An 18,807-nucleotide genomic window follows, 5' to 3' on the forward strand; every position below is an offset into this window, starting at 1 on the left:
GGGGCTGATTGGATGTGGGGCTCATGTGATGTCACAACTCTACATGAGCCCCGACACCGCTGGAAAGGCGCCGGTATGGGAGGTGAATATAGTCTTTATTGTTTTATCACAGGTAAACAAGTGGAATCAGAAGATTTTGTCCTAGTAATGGACAACCCCTTTAAGACTAGGTGCACAGATTGAGTATCTGCAGCAGATTGTTAACCCTAAAAAAAAAAAAAAAAAAAAAGTGCAGCAAAAATTGCGTGTGAACAAGCGCTACTGCCTCATTCAGATTTTTCTCATGCACAAAAACGGGCTGAGTTTCATCGGAGTCTGGTCTCGTTGGGTTACTTTTTACCATCTGAGAATCCTCATCATTGTATGCAAAAAAAAACAAAACTACCAGGGATAACATCCAAGTGAGGTCTGATTTTTTTATGGACTTATAGACTTGCATTGGTGAGATTGATGAGATTCAGAAAGCCCCATGGCTTTTTTTGCAGACCGCTCAATCTGTGAAAATACACATACAGTACAGACCAAAAGTTTGGACACACCTTCTCATCTCTAGAACAACTGTTAAGAGGAGACTTTGTGCAGCAGCCTTCATGGTAAAATAGCTGCTAGGAAACCACTGCTAAGGACAGGCAACAAGCAGAAGAGACTTGTTTGGGTAAAGAACACAAGGAATGGACATTAGACCAGCGGAAATCTGTGCTTTGGTCTGATGAGTCCAAATTTGAGATCTTTGGATCCAACCACCGTGTCTTTGTAGAAAAGGTGAACGGATGGACTCTACATGCCTGGTTCCCACCGTGAAGCATGGAGGAGGAGGTGTGATGGTGTGGGGGTGCTTTGCTGGTGACACTGTTGGGGATTTATTCAAAATTGAAGGCATACAGAACCAGCATGGCTACCACAGCATCTTGCAGCGGCGTGCTATTCCATCCGGTTTGCGTTTAGTTGGACCATCATTTATTTCTCAACAGGACAATGACCCCAAACACATCTCCAGGCTGTGTAAGGGCTATTTGACTAAGAAGGGGAGTGATGGGGTGCTACGCCAGATGACCTGGCCTCCACAGTCACCAGACCTGAACCCAATCGAGATGGTTTGGGGGTGAGCTGGACCGCAGAGTGAAGGCAAAAGGGCCAACAAGCGCTAAGCATCTCTGGGAACTCCTTCAAGACTGTTGGAAAACCATTTCCGGTGACTACCTCTTGAAGCTCATCAAGAGAATGCCAAGAGTGTGCAAAGCAGTAATCAAAGCAAAAGGTGGCTACTTTGAAGAACCTAGAATATAAGACAGATTTTCAGTTGTTTCACACTTTTTTGTTAAGTATTTCATTCCACATCTGTTAATTCATAGTTTTGATGCCTTCAATGTGAATCTGCAATTTTCAGAGTCATGAAAATAAAGAAAACTCTTTGAATGAGAAGGTGTGTCCAAACCTTTGGTCTGTACTGTACATGTGAACAGCGTCATAGTCTAGCATAGGTTTGGATGCTATCCGCGAAAAACGCCGCCGGCACATGTACATGAAAAACAGGAGTCTGAATGGGGCTTTACGATGTGCACCGTGCGGTGTCTACGGTCAAGGACACGGCAAAACAAAACTCCGGCAGCATACTGGTCTCTGTATAAGAAATGATCTCGGCCGTTCATACAGCGGATTATCTGCTATCTCCGGGATGCACGGCCCCATTGTCTCCTCCAGTCATATTAGACAATACTACATAAGAATGAGGCTTTTCTGCCCGGGAGAGGGATTTAAGTGTTAGAACCGGCAGGGACTTTATATGCCGGGGACACAGCTGCTAATGCCGCCTGAATACTAACCAGTCCTCCCTGTGCACTGGGCGCGTGCCGTAATGTCACCACATGAAGTTTTATCTAATTGTGCCCTTCAGCCTGAGCGCATCTGACAAGTCGTAAGAAGAAGCCCTCCATACATGTGAATCGTGGGCACAGAATACAACATACGCTGGGTGAAGTCTCGGATGACGACACCGAAGGCTGCGTCACTTAAAGGGACAACAACTTACAAAGTAAAGATTGTCTGTGAGCGTCTTCAAAAAATAAAAACTCCTTTTTATTAGTTCATTAGTTAGTGAACGTCCTTCAGTACAATCTCCAGGTCCACCAGGGGCTTCTACGCCTAGATAGGTCCACCAGGGGCTTCTACGCCTAGATAGGTCCACCAGGGGCTTCTACGCCTAGATAGGTCCACCAGGGGCTTCTACGCCTAGATAGGTCCACCAGGGGCTTCTACGCCTAGATAGGTCCACCAGGGGCTTCTACGCCTAGATAGGTCCACCAGGGGCTTCTACGCCTAGATAGGTCCACCAGGGGCTTCTACGCCTAGATAGGTCCACCAGGGGCTTCTACGCCTAGATAAGTCCACCAGGGGCTTCTACGCCTAGATAAGTCCACCAGGGGCTTCTACGCCTAGATAAGTCCACCAGGGGCTTCTACGCCTAGATAGGTCCACCAGGGGCTTCTACGCCTAGATAGGTCCACCAGGGGCTTCTACGCCTAGATAGGTCCACCAGGGGCTTCTACGCCTAGATAGGTCCACCAGGGGCTTCTACGCCTAGATAGGTCCACCAGGGGCTTCTACGCCTAGATAGGTCCACCAGGGGCTTCTACGCCTAGATAGGTCCACCAGGGGCTTCTACGCCTAGATAGGTCCACCAGGGGCTTCTACGCCTAGATAAGTCCACCAGGGGCTTCTACGCCTAGATAAGTCCACCAGGGGCTTCTACGCCTAGATAAGTCCACCAGGGGCTTCTACGCCTAGATAGGTCCACCAGGGGCTTCTACGCCTAGATAGGTCCACCAGGGGCTTCTACGCCTAGATAGGTCCACCAGGGGCTTCTACGCCTAGATAGGTCCACCAGGGGCTTCTACGCCTAGATAGGTCCACCAGGGGCTTCTACGCCTAGATAGGTCCACCAGGGGCTTCTACGCCTAGATAGGTCCACCAGGGGCTTCTACGCCTAGATAGGTCCACCAGGGGCTTCTACGCCTAGATAGGTCCACCAGGGGCTTCTACGCCTAGATAGGTCCACCAGGGGCTTCTACGCCTAGATAAGTCCACCAGGGGCTTCTACGCCTAGATAAGTCCACCAGGGGCTTCTACGCCTAGATAAGTCCACCAGGGGCTTCTACGCCTAGATAAGTCCACCAGGGGCTTCTACGCCTAGATAGGTCCACCAGGGGCTTCTACGCCTAGATAAGTCCACCAGGGGCTTCTACGCCTAGATAAGTCCACCAGGGGCTTCTACGCCTAGATAAGTCCACCAGGGGCTTCTACGCCTAGATAGGTCCACCAGGGGCTTCTACGCCTAGATAGGTCCAAGAGGGGTTTCTCCATCTAGATAGGTCCACCAGGGTCTTCTCCACTGTTATGTTGATTGTATCATGCCATTTAACTTCTGGTCTTCCTCTTCGTCTTGTTCCTTCTGTTCTTCTTCAATGATTGCTCTCTTCGTATGATGTATCCAAAAGTAAGCAAGCCGTACCTTCGTGATCCTTGCGTCGAGTGATCCGTCTGGCTTGATTTGTTCCAAAATTGATTTGTTTGATCTTCTTGCCATTCATGGTATTGATCACATCCTTCTCCAGCACCACATTTCCATTACTTCTTTTTCTATACGTATTTGTCAAAAGCTATATTCCCATGGACACTGACATTCAGCTTACCAAGATTATTGAAGGTCTAGTTGGCTATGCAAACGTCAAATTTGCCCCCGCAGATAGGGATAGAGGTCCATTCAGGATGCCTCTTGCACGCTGCCAGTTTTAGCTATTGATGGTCCAGTTCTCTGCACAAAACCTCAATTTAATGCCCACCTTGATAATAGGTGTCTGGAGAACTGTCCTCCACTACACCGGCCTACTTGATTGACATTTGGATCCAGGACAGTTTAACAGATTCTGGCTAGGAAGAGGCATTTTTACGTATTCGGCTGAATTACACTATTGATCCTTCACTACTTACTGCAGTTCCCTTATGGGTCTATGGGGAGGTATGTGGCCATCAGGTTTGGCTCCTTCTGCAAACACATAATGTTCCTCTGGAAGGGAAGTCAAAATGAATGGACTAATTGGTTCCGCTGGTGTGGAGACCCAGTTGGATTTGTTGAGAACATGATGGTCTCTCCCCAAGTTTCGGTAAGAGGAGGTCCTCAGTCCCTGATTTTTGTAGCCTTCTAATCTGGAGCCATCTCCTCTTGGAGTGGTCTGCGATAAACCACATCCTGGTGAACTACTTTTTAGTGTGGCGCCGGTCACATTTTTTGCACACTTGGATGGAGAACACAATCCCGGGCAGTGAGCAAAACAATGTGCAGGACCCTGGTCAATGGACGCCAAGCTTTGGTAGTCCAAAGAGGTTGACCAGGAGTCCTACAAACACCCTCCTTCCTGCAGGAATCCATCTTAATGCACCAGGTCTACTGACCAGAAGAGGTATCGGGGATGCCGGCAGATAGGAGGAACTTCACAAGGCTCCCATTTTTTGGCCATGGGCAACTGACATGGCCACTTGGCCAAGGTCCTTGGATTTGATCTCATCTCTAGTTTCTATCTATTCCATTCTGCAGCCCCGGGGAGCAGGAGATCAAACGTCAAGTATGCGATGGCGGTGCCAGTCTCCGTGCCTGTAAGAACAGGTTTGGGGTGTAATTTATTTTTACAGCTAACGTCGTCTCTTGTTGAAGATTTTCTTTAAGATCACAATTATAACATCTGAATAATTCACGGATCCGAACATACGAGACGCAGCAGGAGCGAAGCCGCTCACGATATATAAGAAAGGCGATGTGTAACCATTAGGGTGTGAGACGGATCTCCATCCAGGCGGCTCGTTACTCTGCAGTCACAGCGCTCTCCAGAAATATCACAGGATTTTAATCTTTCTCATTTTAGTTAAAAGTAAAAAAACAAAAGCGACGATATCGCGGAAGCTTTATACGCTGCGCGCCCCCTTGTGGTCACATGGGTTATTGCTGTATTTACACTTCCATACAACGACGTTCATCTCTCCCCAAGTCATCTCCTTTATTATGTGGGCGCAGTTACCCTAGATTCATAAATATAGTCCCTGTGGCCCCTGACAACTGATCTTAACACGTTGATGTTGACTCTGCAGTTGTCACTTTTATTGGTCACATTAATGATACTCAACAGATCCGACCTGACCATGGAGCAATCATAGGCACCTGGAAGTGATAAGTCTCTTAGGGCCGTGTTCACACGTTGCACTCATAGTGCGTTTTTTTGTTTTGTTTTGTTTTTTTAATCTCTGCAAAAACTGCTGCTGTTGACATCACTGTGAATGCCATGGCTATACTTGTAAAGACAATGTATTATCTTATGGGGAAAATGTGGCTGTCCCCATTATGGGGCACTGCAATGAGGGCACTATTGCTTTTTCACATTGGGTCTCCGTCACTGTCCTTTTTGGGGAACTTGTGATTGCTTTAGAGGCGTTCTTATAGGGGCAGTATAGCTGACAATGTTATGGTCGCACTATGGTCGTCTTTCAGATTGCTATCAGGCACTGCTATGGGGGCACTGTAGATGTTTCTATAGAGGGAGATGTGACTGCCATTCACATAGCGGCACTATCATGTGGGCACTGTGGCTGTCCTTAGGAGGGATACACGGTAGTGGTCTTTTATAGAGGCATGGTAGTAGTCTGTAATAGAGGCATTACGATAGTCCACTATGGAGGCACTATGGTAGTCTGTTATGGAGGTACTGTGGCGGTCTCTTATGGAGGCACTGTGGTAGTCTCTAATTATGGAAGCACTATAGCGGACTCTTATGGAGGCACTGTGGTGGTCTCTTATGGAGGCACTGTGGTGGTCTCTTATGGAGGCACTGTGGTGGTCTCTTATGGAGGCAAAGTGGTGGTCTCTTATGGAGGCACCGTGGTGGTCTCTTATGGAGGCACCGTGGTGGTCTCTTATGGAGGCACCGTGGCGGTCTCTTATGGAGGCATTGTGGCGGTCTCTTATAGAGGCACTGTGGCGGTCTCTTATAGAGGCACTGTGGTGGTCTCTTATGGAGGCACCGTGGTAGTCTCTTATGGATGCACAATGGCGGTCTCTTATGGAGGCACCGTGGCGGTCTCTTATGGAGGCACCGTGGCGGTCTCTTATGGAGGCACCGTGGCGGTCTCTTATGGAGGCACCGTGGCGGTCTCTTATGGAGGCACCGTGGCGGTCTCTTATGGAGGCACCGTGGCGGTCTCTTATGGAGGCACCGTGGCGGTCTCTTATGGAGGCACCGTGGCGGTCTCTTATGGAGGCACCGTGGCGGTCTCTTATGGAGGCACCGTGGCGGTCTCTTATGGAGGCACCGTGGCGGTCTCTTATGGAGGCACCGTGGCGGTCTCTTATGGAGGCACCGTGGCGGTCTCTTATGGAGGCACCGTGGCGGTCTCTTATGGAGGCACTGTGGCGGTCTCTTATGGAGGCTCTGTGGCGGTCTCTTATGGAGGCACTGTGGCGGTCTCTTATGGAGGCACCGTGGCGGTCTCTTATGGAGGCACTGTGGCGGTCTCTTATGGAGGCACTGTGGCGGTCTCTTATGGAGGCACCGTGGCGGTCTCTTATGGAGGCACCGTGGCGGTCTCTTATGGAGGCACCGTGGCGGTCTCTTATGGAGGCACCGTGGCGGTCTCTTATGGAGGCACCGTGGCGGTCTCTTATGGAGGCACCGTGGCGGTCTCTTATGGAGGCACCGTGGCGGTCTCTTATGGAGGCACCGTGGCGGTCTCTTATGGAGGCACCGTGGCGGTCTCTTATGGAGGCACCGTGGCGGTCTCTTATAGAGGCACCGTGGCTGTCTCTTATGGAGGCACCGTGGCTGTCTCTTATGGAGGCACCGTGGCGGTCTCTTATGGAGGCACCGTGGCGGTCTCTTATGGAGGCACCGTGGCTGTCTCTTATGGAGGCACCGTGGCTGTCTCTTATGGAGGCACCGTGGCTGTCTCTTATGGAGGCACCGTGGCGGTCTCTTATGGAGGCACCGTGGCGGTCTCTTATGGAGGCACCGTGGCGGTCTCTTATGGAGGCACCGTGGCGGTCTCTTATGGAGGCACCGTGGCGGTCTCTTATGGAGGCTCTGTGGCGGTCTCTTATGGAGGCACTGTGGCTGATTCCTATGGGTACACCGTTGCACTCTTCTGTGGGCTTTGTCACTGTCACTGCCTGATATCCTAATTAAAAAATTCAAAATGATAAGAGCTTGTGTCTTGGTAAATGCTGGAGACCCCTGGGACCTCCCGGTGACTCCTCTTACATTTGTGGAACCCCATCTCCTGCCTGTTCTTACATCAGCGACGTCCTCCGCGCCCGTGTCCTCCGCGCCCGTGTCCTCCGCTCTCCTCCGATGGGATATTTGATGCAAAAGTTGTGTTTTCCAAATATAGCAGCGCTGTCCTCGGTGACATTGGACACGTTACCTCTCCTCGTTGTCGCCAGCGTCAATGGATGTGGATTTTATGGGGCATGAAGTGATGCGTCTGCTTTATCGCGTGCACCAAGACGGAGACAATGACCTACCGGTGATCTTAAAGGAACAGGCGGAAAACGCAGATGTATTTCTTTTGCATGTATATTTATATATACACATGAAAATCTATAGCACAACACACAAGGTGCAGAAGTCTCATCCTATGTAACAAATTAGTAGGATCATCAAAAGCCGGTCCCAAGCTATAAGCAACTGGAGGCGGCCATACTATACTGCAGTCAACAAGCAGAAGAGGACGTAGAAGAAACCCCTTTAATGGATAAGTCAATCTCTTCACATATTACATGTGGTCCTGAGTTACCTCCTGTATTATACTCCAGAGCTGTGCTCACTATTCTGCTGGTGAAGTCATTGTGTACATACATTACTTATCCTGTACTGATCCTGAGTTACATCCTGTATTATACTCCAGAGCTGCGCTCACTATTCTGCTGGTGCAGTCACTGTGTACACACATTACCTCCTCCATTATACTCCAGAGCTGCGCTCACTATTCTGCTGGTGCAGTCACTGTGTACATACATTACATTACTTATCCTGTACTGATCCTGAGCTACCTCTTGCATTATACTCCAGAGCTGCGCTCACTATTCTGCTGGTGCAGTCACTGTGTACACACATTACCTCCTCCATTATACTCCAGAGCTGCGCTCACTATTCTGCTGGTGCAGTCACTGTGTACACATATTACCTCCTCCATTATACTCCAGAGCTGCGCTCACTATTCTGCTGGTGGAGTCACTGTGTACATACATTACATTACTGATCCTGTACTGATCCTGAGTTACCTCCTGTATTATACTCCAGAGCTGCGCTCACTATTCTGCTGGTGGAGTCACTGTGTACATACATTACATTACTGATCCTGTACTGATCCTGAGTTACCTCCTGTATTATACTCCAGAGCTGCACTCACTATTCTGCTGGTGCAGGCACTGTGTACATACATTACATTAGTGATCCTGAGTTACCTCCTCTATCATATTCCAGAGCTGCACTCACTATTCTGCTGGTGCAGTCACTCTGTACATGCATTACATTACTGATCCTGTGCTTATCTGGAGTTAAATCCTAGGTTATACTCCAGAGCTGCACTCCCTATTCTGCTGGGGGAATCCCTTTTGTTTCTCACTTTCCGGCTGAGCCCAAGCACTGAGGCAGTAATCCTCTACACAATATAGGACAGTTTTCCGCATTCTGTTATCCAGTCCTTATTGCTAATAATTTTTCGGATATTTGCCACTGGCACCATTAACCCTTGGTTTCCCAGGCCGATTGCAGTAATGTTAATCACTTAACCGTTAAAAGTTTATGTTACTGGAAGAAAAAAAGATCTGTACACATAAGAGCAGCGTGGTGCCTTCTTCTTCGCGCGGTGCCTTCTTCTTCGCGCGGTGCCTTCTTCTTCTTCTTCGCCTGCTCGTCTGCTGCCGGTGACTGATCTCCCTTTTGTTCTCCTCTCGTATTTTGCATTCTATCGTTCCTCTGATCTCTCTCCCAGTTGTTGCTTTCCAATTTGCTGCCTTCTCATCTCATTTCAATCTGTTCTACTGCTGTGATATATAATTACGCCTCGGTTAGAGAGCACGTAAATGGAAAATAAAGAAGTAGATATAAACAGCTACTTTACAACGCAACGGTCTGTGGACACAGCGACGTCCGGAAGAGGGGAGAGGACAGCGCAGAATGCAGGACCAGGGGGGCCCTGAGCCAGCGAGAGGGACCATACAGCATCACACTTTATGGGGGCGCAGGGCTCCCAGGATCATACAACATCACACTTTATGGGGGCACTGAGAACACCTCTACTTTGGAGGCACTGAGAATATCTCTATTATGGAGGCACTGAGAACGCCTCTATTATGGGGGCACTGAGAACCTCCATTATGAGGGCACTGAGAACCTCCATTATGGGGGCACTGAGAACCTCCATTATGGGGGCACTGAGAACCTCCATTATGGGGGCACTGAGAACCTCCATTATGGGGGCACTGAGAACCTCCATTATGGGGGCACTGAGAACCTCCATTATGGGGGCACTGAGAGTGCCTCCATTATGAGGGCACTGAGAGTGCCTCTATTATGAGGGCACTGAGAGTGCCTCTATTATGGGGGCACTGAGAGTGCCTCTATTATGGGGGCACTGAGAGTGCCTCTATTATGGGGGCACTGAAGACGTCTCTACTTTGGGGGCACTAAGAATGTCTCTATTATGGGGGCACTGAGAACGCCTCTATTATAGGAGCACTGAGAACACCTCTATTATAGGGGCACTAAGAACGCCTCTATTATAAAGAGAGATGTAAATGTCAATTTTGGTCACTGTGTATCTCTTATGGGGGCACTATCTGTATCTATAATTGGGGCCCTGTGCGTCTCTATTATGGGGGTCCTGTGCGCCTCTATTATGATGGCACTGTGTGTCTCCATTTTAAGGGCACTGTTCTTCTCTATTATGGGGGCACTGTGCTTCTCTATTATGGGGGCACTGTGCTTCTCTATTATGGGGGCACTGTGCTTCTCTATTATGGGGGCACTGTGCGTCTATTATAGAGCACTGTTCTTCTCTATTATGGGGGCACTGTGCGCCTCTATTGTGGGGGCACTGTGCGCCTCTATTGTGGGGGCACTGTGCGCCTCTATTGTGGGGGCACTGTGCGCCTCTATTGTGGGGGCACTGTGCGCCTCTATTGTGGGGGCACTGTGCGCCTCTATTGTGGGGGCACTGTGTGTTTATTATAGAGCACTGTGAGTCTCTATTATGGAGGCACTGTGAGTCTCTATTATGGAGGCACTGTGAGTCTCTATTATGGAGGCACTATGAATGTTGCTACTGTAGAGTTCCTGACATAATCTTGGGTGTTGTGTGAAGGTCTCTATGATGGGGCATTGTGAAAGTCATTGTTATGAGGGCTGTTATTGTCATGACGCATTGTGGATGCCACTCTTACTGTTGCTAATACTGTTATGGGGGCACTGTTCCCACCAGTAATACAGAGGTTACTGCGTCTCGGTGATTGTCCTTTCATAGAGGTGGATGTTCCGGTCCCTGTTATGGGGGCACTGTTCTTATCCCAGTTATGGTGGTCACTCTATGGTTAGGTTTATGGTCGACACATTTTTCACTGCAGAAAAGGAAAAACTCCTGTGGGGGAAAATGGAGACTCGGCAGTGGATCTGTAAGGTGAACATCCTCCATGTATCATTACAATCCTCCGGAGCTGCACTCCTTCCTCTCTGACTCCTGTAAGTTCTGATGTTAATGGAGTCTTGTCCCAAATCCCCCACACAGAGACGTAACAGAAAATAATGGCCACAGCCCCTGTGAGGGCAGAAAATCTGTGGAAATGGAGGACAGTGAATATACACTGAATACATATATACATGTATATATGCACAGTGCGGAGTAAAAGTATAGGTATATACACATGAGGGTCCAGGTCGGTGGGGGCCATATTACAGACACTTAGACTGGGGCCATAACACAGGTTTTTGGATGTTGTCACTCCAGCCTTTATCGCCCTGCTCTTCCCATGTACGGCGCGGGCCACTCTCTTCTCCCCTCGGGCCGCTCTCTTCTCCCCTCGGGCCGCTCTCTTCTCCCCTCGGGCCGCTCTCTTCTCCCCTCGGGCCGCTCTCTTCTCCCCTCGGGCCGCTCTCTTCACCCCTCGGGCCGCTCTCTTCACCCCTCGGGCCGCTCTCTTCACCCCTCGGGCCGCTCTCTTCACCCCTCGGGCCGCTCTCTTCACCCCTCGGGCCGCTCTCTTCACCCCTCGGGCACACTGTACCCCCAGGCATCTTATGTGCACCAAGAAAATCCCTACTATAACGGTATTGTGGGGCGCACTATTATACATAAGGGAAATGTGACGGTACTGCTAAAGGATCACTGCGGCAGGCAATATTATGAAGGGGACGTGGACTATTATAAGTCAATGCTGGAGGCAGCATTATGGGGGAAGTGTAGAAGGTCCTTAGGACTGTGAAAGGTACTAATATAGGGGCAGTGAAGTGGGTACTAATGTGGCTTCACTGTGGTAGGCACTACATGGTAAATGGGGCAGACACTATTATCGGGGCAGTGTAGGAGGCGCTCCTATAGGGGGACTGTGGTGGTCACTATTATAGGGGTAGTGTAGAAGGTGCTCCTATAGGGGGACTGTGGTGGGCACTATTATAGGAGCAGTGTAGAAGGCGCTCCTATAGGGGGACTGTGGTGGGCACTATTATAAGGGCAGTGTAGAAGGCACTCTTATAGGGGCACTGTGGTGGGCACTATTATAGGGGCAGTGTAGAAGGCTCTCCTATAGGGGCACTGTGGTGGGCACTATTATAGGGGCAGTGTAGAAGGCGCTCCTATAGGGGGACTGTGGTGATCACTATTATAGGGGTAGTGTAGAAGGCGCTCCTATAGGGGGACTGTGGTGGTCACTATTATAGGGGCAGTGTAGAAGGTGCTCCTATAGGGGGACTGTGGTGGGCACTATTATAGGAGCAGTGTAGAAGACGCTCCTATAGGGGCACTGTGGTGGGCACTATTATAGGGGCAGTGTAGAAGGCGCTCCTATAGGGGGACTGTGGTGGTCACTATTATAGGAGCAGTGTAGAAGGCGCTCCTATAGGGGGACTGTGGTAGGCACTATTATAGGGGCAGTGTAGAAGGCACTCTTATAGGGGCACTGTGGTGGGCACTATTATAGGGGCAGTGTAGAAGGCGCTCCTATAGGGGGACTGTGGTGGTCACTATTATAGGAGCAGTGTAGAAGGTGCTCCTATAGGGGGATTGTGGTGGGCACCATTATAGGGGTAGTGTAGAAGGTGCTCCTATAGGGGCACTGTGGTGGGCACCATTATAGGGGTAGTGTAGAAGGTGCTCCTATAGGGGGATTGTGGTGGGCACCATTATAGGGGTAGTGTAGAAGGTGCTCCTATAGGGGCACTGTGGTGGTCACTATTATAGGAGCAGTGTAGAAGGCACTCCTATAGGGGCACTGTGGTGGGCACCATTATAGGGGTAGTGTAGAAGGTGCTCTTATAGGGGCACTGTGGTGGTCACTATTATAGGGGCAGTGTAGAAGGCGCTCCTATAGGGGGACTGTGGTGGTCACTATTATAGGAGCAGTGTAGAAGGCGCTCCTATAGGGGCACTGTGGTGGGCACTATTATAGGGGCAGTGTAGAAGGCACTCCTATAGGGGGACTGTGGTGATCACTATTATAGGAGCAGTGTAGAAGGCGCTCCTATAGGGGGACTGTGGTGGTCACTATTATAGGAGCAGTGTAGAAGGCACTCCTATAGGGGCACTGTGGTGGGCACTATTATAGGGGCAGTGTAGAAGGCGCTCCTATAGGGGGACTGTGGTGATCACTATTATAGGAGCAGTGTAGAAGGCGCTCCTATAGGGGGACTGTGGTGGTCACTATTATAGGAGCAGTGTAGAAGGCACTCCTATAGGGGCACTGTGGTGGGCACTATTATAGGGGCAGTGTAGAAGGCACTCCTATAGGGGCACTGTGGTGGGCACCATTATAGGGGTAGTGTAGAAGGTGCTCCTATAGGGGGACTGTGGTGGGCACTATTATAGGGGCAGTGTAGAAGGCACTCCTATAGGGGCACTGTGGTGGGCACCATTATAGGGGTAGTGTAGAAGGTGCTCTTATAGGGGCACTGTGGTGGTCACTATTATAGGGGCAGTGTAGAAGGTGCTCCTATAGGGGGACTGTGGTGGTCACTATTATAGGAGCAGTGTAGAAGGCGCTCCTATAGGGGGACTGTGGTGGTCACTATTATAGGAGCAGTGTAGAAGGCACTCCTATAGGGGCACTGTGGTGGGCACTATTATAGGGGCAGTGTAGAAGGCACGCCTATAGGGGCACTGGTGGGCACCATTATAGGGGTAGTGTAGAAGGTGCTCCTATAGGGGCACTGTGGTGGTCACTATTATAGGGGCAGTGTAGAAGGCGCTCCTATAGGGGCACTGTGGTGGTCACTATTATAGGGGCAGTGTAGAAGGTGCACTATGGCCGGCACCATTTTAGAACATAGACAAATTCCTTTAGGGAAATATTTTCCCACACTTACAGCAATATGACGGTGATGTGAGAATTAACTTTATCCATAGTGATCTCCAATCTCGACTTTAATATTACTTCTCATAGGCTAAAGTTCCCGTGGCCGTCCGGATCCCCCAAAACATCAACATGGGATCTTACAAGACCCCTAAGAGCACAATAATAATAATAATCAGCTTCTCCTGATCATGAACCAAATACTAATCACCAATTGTAAGTAATAAAATCAGCCCGCCATGGCGAGTGGTTGTAGCCGTGTCTGCGCTCAATCCCTACCTCTACACCCCTCCATTATATGGTCACAGATCTCATTAAGGAAAGGTAATTGTCTTGTATCGGAACAATAAGAAGAGCCGAGGAGGTCATGAAAGGGCACCAGGCACCTCGGATATTAACATCATTAATACAAGAAACACTGCTAAGATAAATGATAGAAGACAGAGAAATCCTAGACAGAAATGGCGCTCATTATCGCCCCCTGCTAAGTAAATCGCCGGAAAACGTAAAGATGAGTGGGGGAGGGGACGTGACACCCCCTAGGCAAGGGGGCCTTTTATATGTCTGGCTGGAACTGTTCTTTAAGTTTCCACATTTCTCCAATGTCCCTAAAATTAAATAATACGCAAATCGGCTTCATTAATAAGATTGTGTCCACAGCTCCCATGCAGACTTATGTGTCTCCATGGTAACAGACAACAAATAAGCCATGTGTAGTCTGATCCTTCAGCCAGCTCTTCCTTCATCTGTCCCATAACATATATTTGGTAAAGTAAAAAGACAGAAAGAAAAATCAGACCACACAGGGTTTGTAGGTGGTCTGTTACCATGGAGACAGATAAGTGCTCCATATAAATATAGACAAAAAAAACGGTAAGAAAATCCATACAATCCATTAACCATTCTCGGGGGTCATATGGTTCCTGTGAGTGGCTTACGCTGAGGCGGGGGAGCCCCACAGAAAAGACTAAAATGAGCCCCCCTCCTTTATAAGGACAGGTAAGGCCTGGTGTACAACCTTTCCGCGACCCTTCGGTCATTACTAGCAATGCAGTTGGTGTGTAGAAAGGAGTCCTGCGCAGGTAGTCACCCCAAAAATGGTGACACTAAGGGCAGGACCCCTCCCTTTAATGGCCACATATCATAAGTAGGCTATGAGGGTGTTTGATAATGGAGATTTCGAGACTTCAGACGTCTTGTATCATGTTGTCAAAAAGGGAACCTCGAAGGACAAAGGCAAACTTTAAGAAGACTACAGTATCACGCATGCTCCTTCACACCAAAGGGTGTCAGTGATCACTGCCGAGAGCAAGAAAGGACCCTCAGAAAAAGGACATTATAGACCAAAAGGCAATGGTTCTCTGCCCTGGCTCATAACTGGGGGGCGATCACTAACAGCCATGACACTGAGATCCCCTCTAGACCCTTGTTAGTGATCCTATGCTCAGTATATGGATAGGTGCGGTCACCCCTAGCCTCTCACCCATGTCACCATAGAAATCGCTATCACTGGAATATCCCTTTAAATCTGATCCCAACCTCTAGACCATCAGGGATGTTCCTCCTTAAAGGGGAACTTCAGACGTTCAGGCTTCCTCATTTACTTTAATGAAAAAGTACAAAATGAGTGATGACAGTAACAGTTACTATCCGCAAGACCCCCCATCATATGACAGAAGACCCTACAGTGGGAATATATGTGTAACAGCCCTCTATACGGTATCTGGGGGCTGAGCGGCATCCAATATGGCACCACTACAGGTGTTACATGCGATATCCCCCCACACTGGATGGTAAAACTGTCTATTTAATTATTTACTGCCCTGTAAACTGACCCAAATATCTATTTGGACACATTACAGGTGTATCAGTTCCAACATCGCCACCCAGCTTTCCCAAAAACACTGGCTAACAGCAAAAAACGTAATCAAAATGCTCGAAAAGAAAAGCTGTCTTTGTTGCTCATAGCAACCAATCAGAGCTCAGCTTTCATTGTGGAAACTGCTCTGATAAAATAGAAGCTAGACCCTGATTGGATGATAGAGGCAACAAAGACAGGTTTTTCTTTTAGACAGTTTTGATTAATGAGACTATTCCTGTCGGCTCCAGGGAAAGCTGGGTTGTAAACATTAGGTTTTCTCAGAATTGAAAAACTTTGGGAAAACATTCTAGTTTAGGCGTCCTGTTCATGGTGCTCCCCGACAAGGGCTGGGGTCCAGAATAGGAATGTCATGTGGGAGCGGTCACCCAGCTTTACCAGAATGCTGCAAAGCTAGAGGGACACTATATCTGTACCAGGGAAAGCTGGGTAACATAACATCTATGTTTTATATAATGAACATAGACTCTGTGTTATCTATAGAAACATAAGCAAACATTGTGTGTGTGTGTATGTGCGTGTGTGTATATATATATATATACATATACATACACATACATTTTTTGTTTAATTACATTAATTGAGTGAGTGTGTAGATATATATTTTTACACACACACAAACACTAAATTAATGTAATAATTAAATAAATATATATATATTTTTATATATATATATATATATATATATATATATATATATATATATATATATATATATATATTACACGCATATACACACACACATTGGGACATGTGTAGAATAGATATATTTAACTTATTTAATACATATTCATCTAATAACAATATACCAGTGTACTATATAATCATGTATATATTTCAAATCTGTACCAAGGAAAGCTGGGTAATATTACATACATATAATTGCTTGCTTGAGCAATATATAATTTTTTATTTATTTAATTTTTTTCTTTTTGAGCATGACCATTTTTTAACCTTATCTGTACCAGGGAAAGCTGGGTAGCATATATATATATATATATATATATATATATATATATATATATATATAATGCTACCCAGCTTTCCTTGGTACACATAAGGCTTACAAATACTCATGCTCAAACACGTATCAACACACATATATACAATACTGGTGGTGGTTCCACCCAGCTTATCAAGGTGGCTGAATGTCCAAACCATTTATCCACAGACATATTGAAAACTTGCATATTGGGGAGGGGGTGGTCAAAATAAATTGGGAGGATATTTAAAATTGGCACACTACCAGTCACCCAACTTTTCTAGATTACTGCAAAGAACTGTCTAAGATATCTAGCAATACTATGTACAAAAATGACCATCACTCATTGTATCTGCACCAGGGAAATCCTTGTGATGAGCAATATTCGTGTGTGTGTGTGTATATATGTGTGTGTGTGTGTGTGTGTATATATATGTGTGTGTATATGTGTGTGTATGTATATGTGTGTGTATGTGTGTGTATATATATATTATATATATATATAATCATGCAATCATGTAAGCAAGCATACAAGGTAATCACAGATGAAATGTGCAGAGTGCTGGACATCAGATGAAGTTTTATCACTACCTGGAAAAGCTGGGTGATGATAGCATTGCTGATTTCAGATGTTCTCCCTTTTCATATACTGTATACTATGATTGCCACCTGAGCAGTGTATATACCAAGTGCACTGTTGCAAAGTTGCACTGAAGTCTCCCCCACCTGCCACGAGTGAACAGCAGTACTCACCAATCCTTAGTACTTGCTGGGATGTGTGAGGGGTGATCACACTGAAAACGCAGAGTAGGGGGAGAAACAGTCCACAGCTGCCGGGGGGATCCATACTAGAGAGTGAGGGGTGAGCGCTGCACATGTCCTAGAGCCAGGCTGCTGCCCTCCTCATCCTCTGCCCTGGCTGGACAGCTCTAGCCCATCACTGCATCTCTGCTGCTCCCTGGAAGCCTCCAGCAGCTGGGGTCCACAGGCAGGCAGGCTGTCCAGGAGGCAGGCAGGCTGTCCAGGAGGCAGGCAGGCTGTCCAGGAGGCAGCTCCACTGCTTGCTGTCCAGGTTGCAGGCAGGCTCCTTGCTTGCTCTGTGATTTCTGCACTCCAGCTAGAAAGTGAGGAGGGAGCTGGAGCCTGCAGAGCCTCTGATATCCAGCAGATTAAGCTACATTCACTCCCATGCAAGTAGCAGGGCTGATTGAATCCTCGCCTGGAATCTACTGATGAATGCCAGTCTAATCTCCATGTTTGGCTGGGAGTGGGGAATCTGGGTGATTAAGTCAGAGGCATCATGTAAGTACAAAGTATCCTCATCCTCCTCATCCTCCTCATCTCCCTTCAGGCTGCCTTTACTTCTCTTTCCTCTCTGCACAGTCTCTTCTTGTTAAATGAGCATTTCAGGGACCACCCCTAGGACACTGCACAGAATGGAGCAGACTGGAGATGACTTCTTCCCAGCTCCTAGAAGACAGCAGACAAGAGCCACCTCACCTTCTGCTGTAGTGAATGGAGATACCTGGGGAGTGGATGTGGTGGGGGGAGGAGAGGGGATGGAGCTGCAGACAGGCACCTGCCTGCTGGTCACAGAATGCCTTAGATCAGTAAACCCACTTCTGCTCAGGTAACAGTATGCAACAATAAGCAGAAACTTACAAATAGGCTACTATTCAGACCATTCACAATGGTGCCATTTATTGATCCTGAGGGAAATCGTAGCATCACAGCAGCAGAACATAGATATAAATAATTACAACATGACCATAGAAGTGACATAAAAATGTCAAACATGAGCATCATTTGCCTATATGCCACTTCTAGCTTAGAATCCCTCCACAATTAAATTGCATTTGTTGAACAAGTACCAGCATGCTCAGTAAATGGGATTCCATGCATCCTCTTGTTAAAGGGAATCCATAATTTGTCATAAATATGTAATTTATGGTCCTGGAGAGAATGCTGCTGTTCTCCGGAATCCGGCACAGTTTTTCTTTTCTTCCTGCTCCTCTCCGTTCCTGAGATATGGCCTCTTTTTTACTGCATGTAAATCTAGTTTACTACAACTGGGTGTGTCTTCTTGAGGACCACGCCCCATTTGTGAAAAAGACTAGATTTACATACAGGGAAGTGGAGGCGGTATCTCAGGAATGGAGAGGCACAGGAACAAAAGAAAAACAACGCTGAATTCAGGAGAACAGCGGCATTTACATAAGGTGAAAATATTACACATTTATGGCGAGTGACAGGACCCCTTTAAGACAGTTTTTATTGAATTCTTGAAATAATGCAAGATGATTGGTACAAAGACAAGTGTGTGTGTAAATATATATATATATATAT

At 47.6% G+C, this 18,807-nt stretch overlaps 1 protein-coding gene across 5 annotated transcripts in view; it reads right to left on the bottom strand.

Annotated features, from left to right (window-relative positions):
• Nucleotides 1-17,964, bottom strand: part of GRIK1 (glutamate ionotropic receptor kainate type subunit 1) — a 473,929-nt gene extending 455,965 nt beyond the window's left edge. For all 5 annotated transcript variants that reach the window (XM_075335032.1, XM_075335029.1, XM_075335031.1 and 2 more), the window contains exon 1: nt 17,215-17,964. In XM_075335032.1, coding sequence (XP_075191147.1) covers nt 17,215-17,338 — 124 coding nt within the window. In that variant the 5' untranslated portion in view covers nt 17,339-17,964. The remainder of the gene's footprint in view (nt 1-17,214) is intronic.
• Nucleotides 17,965-18,807: the final 843 nt, after the last annotated feature.

This window comes from Anomaloglossus baeobatrachus, chromosome 2, assembly GCF_048569485.1.
Source record: "Anomaloglossus baeobatrachus isolate aAnoBae1 chromosome 2, aAnoBae1.hap1, whole genome shotgun sequence".
Classification (NCBI taxonomy): Eukaryota; Metazoa; Chordata; class Amphibia; order Anura; family Aromobatidae; genus Anomaloglossus; species Anomaloglossus baeobatrachus.